This window comes from Belonocnema kinseyi, chromosome 10 (assembly GCF_010883055.1).
Source record: "Belonocnema kinseyi isolate 2016_QV_RU_SX_M_011 chromosome 10, B_treatae_v1, whole genome shotgun sequence".
Taxonomy (NCBI): Eukaryota; Metazoa; Arthropoda; class Insecta; order Hymenoptera; family Cynipidae; genus Belonocnema; species Belonocnema kinseyi.
In genome coordinates, this window is record NC_046666.1 from 75338150 (window position 1) to 75342264 (window position 4115).

At 34.2% G+C, this 4115-nt stretch overlaps 1 protein-coding gene across 1 annotated transcript in view; it reads right to left on the reverse strand.

The window, feature by feature from the left end:
* The window catches only part of LOC117181208, a 243827-nt gene that overhangs the window by 88584 nt on the left and 151128 nt on the right, over nt 1–4115 (reverse strand). The window contains exon 4 of the mRNA XM_033373771.1: nt 3159–3358. Coding sequence (XP_033229662.1) covers nt 3159–3358 — 200 coding nt within the window. The remainder of the gene's footprint in view (nt 1–3158; nt 3359–4115) is intronic.

Sequence of the window (4115 nt, forward strand, 5' to 3'; positions counted from 1 at the left end):
AAAAGCTATCGACAAGATGGGTGCCGCGTTTGCTCTCAGCTGAGAATAAACGCAATAGAGTGGTCGCCTCTGAGGCTCTTTTGGCGCGCATAAGTCGGAATCATGAGGAATTTCTTCATCGATTTGTGACTGTGGATGAAACATGGATACACCATTACACTCCTGAGACAAAGAAACAATCCAAACAGTGGATTTCCACAGGCGAACCAGCTCCAAAGAAGGCAAAGACCGTAAAGTCAGCTGGTAAGGTTATGACTACAGTTTTTTGGGATGCACGTGGAATTATACTTATTGACTACTTGGAAAAGGGTAAAACAATCACTGGGGAATATTATGCATCATTATTAGAGCAGCTGAAAGAAGAAATTTAAAAAAACGACCACATTTGGCGAGAAAAAAAATTCTCTTTCATCACGACAACGTCCGAGTTCACACATGTTTCGTTTCAGTGGCTAAAATTGAAGAACTAAAATTCGGATTGGTCGAACACCCACCGTATTCACCAGATTTAGCCCCCAGTGACTTTTTCTTATTTCCAAACTTGAAAAAATGGCTCGGTGGACAGAGATTTCCAGACAACGAAGACGTCATTTTCTGAAGACGCACTTTTCTGAAGGCTTAAAAAAACTTGAAAAGCGATTGACCAAGTGTATAGAGCTCCAAGGAGATTATGTTGAAAAATAAAAAAAAATTTACCCAAAAAAAATTGTTTTTATACTTCATTCTGAGGACTTATTCAACTACCCTCGTATCACTCTGTTTTATACGTGTTATATTACTGAATTCCAGAATTCTTACATATCCTTACGGTAACAGCATTACAAAACAGTGTAAACTCTATGTGCTGTCATTTTTATGGCTCACGATTATAACCACGTTATGTAGAAATGCGACCTTTTTGTTATGTAACATTTACAAAACGTGTCCTGTGGGAATTTTTTTAAATCTCCTGAAATTTGTTTAAATTTCGTGAAAGCATGGAAACACCTTTCCATTTTTTAAAATATTTTGACATACTATAAACTCTCTTCAAATACCTTTATATATCTGAAATACTACTGAAATTCTATGACATTCTTTAAAATTTCGTTAAAATACTGCAGTGTCATAAAATTCTTTGAAATCCCGTGAACTCTATTACAAATTTTGTAAATACCTTGCAAATTTTTCATCGATGATTGAGCTTCCTGGAAATTCCTTAAATCCTTGAAAATATGTGAAATGTGTAAAAATCCCTTAAAATCCTTCAGAAACTTTTAAAATTGGTTATAATATTTGATATTCTAGCTATTTCAAAATACCCGAAAATCTCGCTTTCAGTCCAGTGTCGGGGGTTGCCTTAAAATAGAACGGGGTGATTGAAAGCGAGAGTTTATTGATTTACAGAATTCCCTCTTAAAAGTTATGGATATATATGAGAATGTTTTTAACCAGGGAGTACGCGCGCGTTTGTCATTTGGACCGACGGTTTTGTACATTTTAAAATACAATATAAACTCTTTCATGGATATGCTCTTCCGGCTAGCCATTCTCAGTTATAGTTTTAATTTATACTTGTATGCGGCTGTTCAGAGATTCATGCACGTTGTCCCTTTGCTACAAGTTTGCAAATATGTTATTGGCCTAATTGACCGTCACGAGCCTTCTAACGTTAGACTTTTTTTTTGTTTGATGCAAAGCACTTGTTTCGTTCTAAGCATGGGCGGATTTTCAAAAATTTTCAATAATTACATAACCCACCTTCAAAAAACCCAAGGTTAAATTTTTCAACCCCATTATAACATTCGAAACCCCCTAAAGCCACCCCTAATTTTTTGTCTGAACAGACCCGAAGAATTTTCATGAAAAAGTTTCAACAAAATTAAAAATTCGAGATAATCAGCCAAATCACCTTTAGAACGCCCCGAGTTATATTCTCAACCCCACAATAATATTCAACGACCCCTAAGACCACCCTTGATTTTTACTTAAACAGGTGCGAAGAGCCTTTACGTAAACGTCTCAAGAAAGTTGAAAATTTAAAATAATCACACAAATCACCTTCAGAAAAGCCCTAAGTATATTACTAACCCCATAATAATATTTAACCATTCCGCAAATAAACCTAAATTTTGTATCCCTGTAGATCCTAAGGGTCTTCTCGTAAGAGTCTAAACAAAAATTGAAAATTCGAGACAATCACCCTAATCACTTTCACCTTCAGCATACGGCTATCATTTGTAATGAATGTTTTAATACAATACATAAAGCCGAATTTTCAAGGGAAGAGTAGATTTTCTGAATTAAATACTTATTTTGTGGTCATTAAAATCTACAATATTATTGTAAAAATGATTTTTCTTCAATAAAACATAAAATGTATGTTTTATTCAGGATACCATTTGAGCATAATTATTAAGATGTTTCCCATGATATTGCTTTCGGTCGAAATGACTATTGCGCTACTACTAACGCAATTCTAACAGGCGCGTCTGCTCCCGACCTAAATCCCCTGAAATCATTTTTTGTAATGCCGGAATGATTTACGCTTGTTATCAGCGCCTCTGCAGCTCTGAAAGTAGCCGTTTACATAACAGATGGAGTGACAGAGAATGCGCATGTGCGTGGTAAAATTATGATAAAAATCGTAGTCTGCACGTGCGCATTCGCTGTCGCCCATGAAGGATTATGGCTGCGTCAAATTACCCTTAAACGTCAAATCTGATGAACTTTCAAAGCAAACGTTTCAAACAGAAAATATCGTATGCCCCAAGAAGGTAAACGTCTTTTTACTGTGTTGTGTTTGTAATACGAGGTTTCGACTTGCGCTTATCTACTCCTCGTTATATTGCAAACTCACGATCGAGTGAAAATACTATGTTTATCTCCTGAATACACAAGTGACTATTAAGTCCCGTCTAAAATTTCAAAAATCGTCCTTACGTAATTAGAGGACATTCTCTAGTGATCAGAGAAATAAATTCTATTACAAAAATAACTCACCGAACAATTCAGTTTTAATATAATGTTATGAATTGAAGAAAAATCGTAGTTTGGTATGCGAGATATAATTCAATCAAGGTAAAAAATGACTTTACACTTGTCCCCTTAAACCCTTCATTCATAATGCAAATCAACGGTCCGATTTTTCATTTATACAAATTCTTATTGAGATTTACCAAATTCTTTGGGAAACGGGTAACAAATCATGATACTGTGGTTTCCATTTAGAGGAACCGACGTAACGTAAGAGAAAAAAACTGCTGGCATAGCGAGAATTGTAGCCAGAACCCAAATCAGGACGGCTATCAAGACGGTCAACGGCTTGGCATTTAATCCTGTTACGTGACTTCGTAGAGGGTCAGCAATGGCGCAGTACCTGTTAACAGTTTGAAATAAAATTGAATAACAATAACACGATTGTCTAAAAACACATTTTCACTGAATATTCAAAGTAGTCTTCGATTTTTTAAAGCTTAGAGCAAAGAATAAACGTTGACATCTGGGTGATGAAAATGGTATGATTCCATTCATAATAAAAATATTTTTGGCAGTGGTTTATGATTCTTTTAGGAGCGGAATTTTTTGTAACGAGAATGTTATTGTTATTCTGTTTACCTGTATTTCCAATATACCATGAAAAAACTGAAAAGTCAACACTTATTCCACATCTCAAATACTAAGAACAAATGAGCTACATTTTCAGATTTTGTTATTAATTGAACTACAAAATGATCTGAAACAAATTAACAAATGTAATATGAAAGAAAAATTATAAATGTAATATCTGCAACATCTTGCCACAGTAAGAATCTGCATTGATTAACATATGACAAACGTAGAAAAGAAAGTTTTTAAACTTTGTATCAGTGAAAGTTTGATTACCTTCGATATCTTCATATTAATTTTAATGCAATCTGAATTTTTCAATATGACTACTAGCATAGACACTAGGAATTCAATAAGAAAGACTAGAAACTACTATTTGTATAACTACGATTTTTACTACAGTCACTGTAATTACTTCTATAAATACACCAATTATATCAACACCGAAAAAACGCAGAACAAAATTTGTGATTGTAATTTTTGAGAAGAATAAAGTTTTATTTAGAAAATTGCGCGTCTTTAAAAAT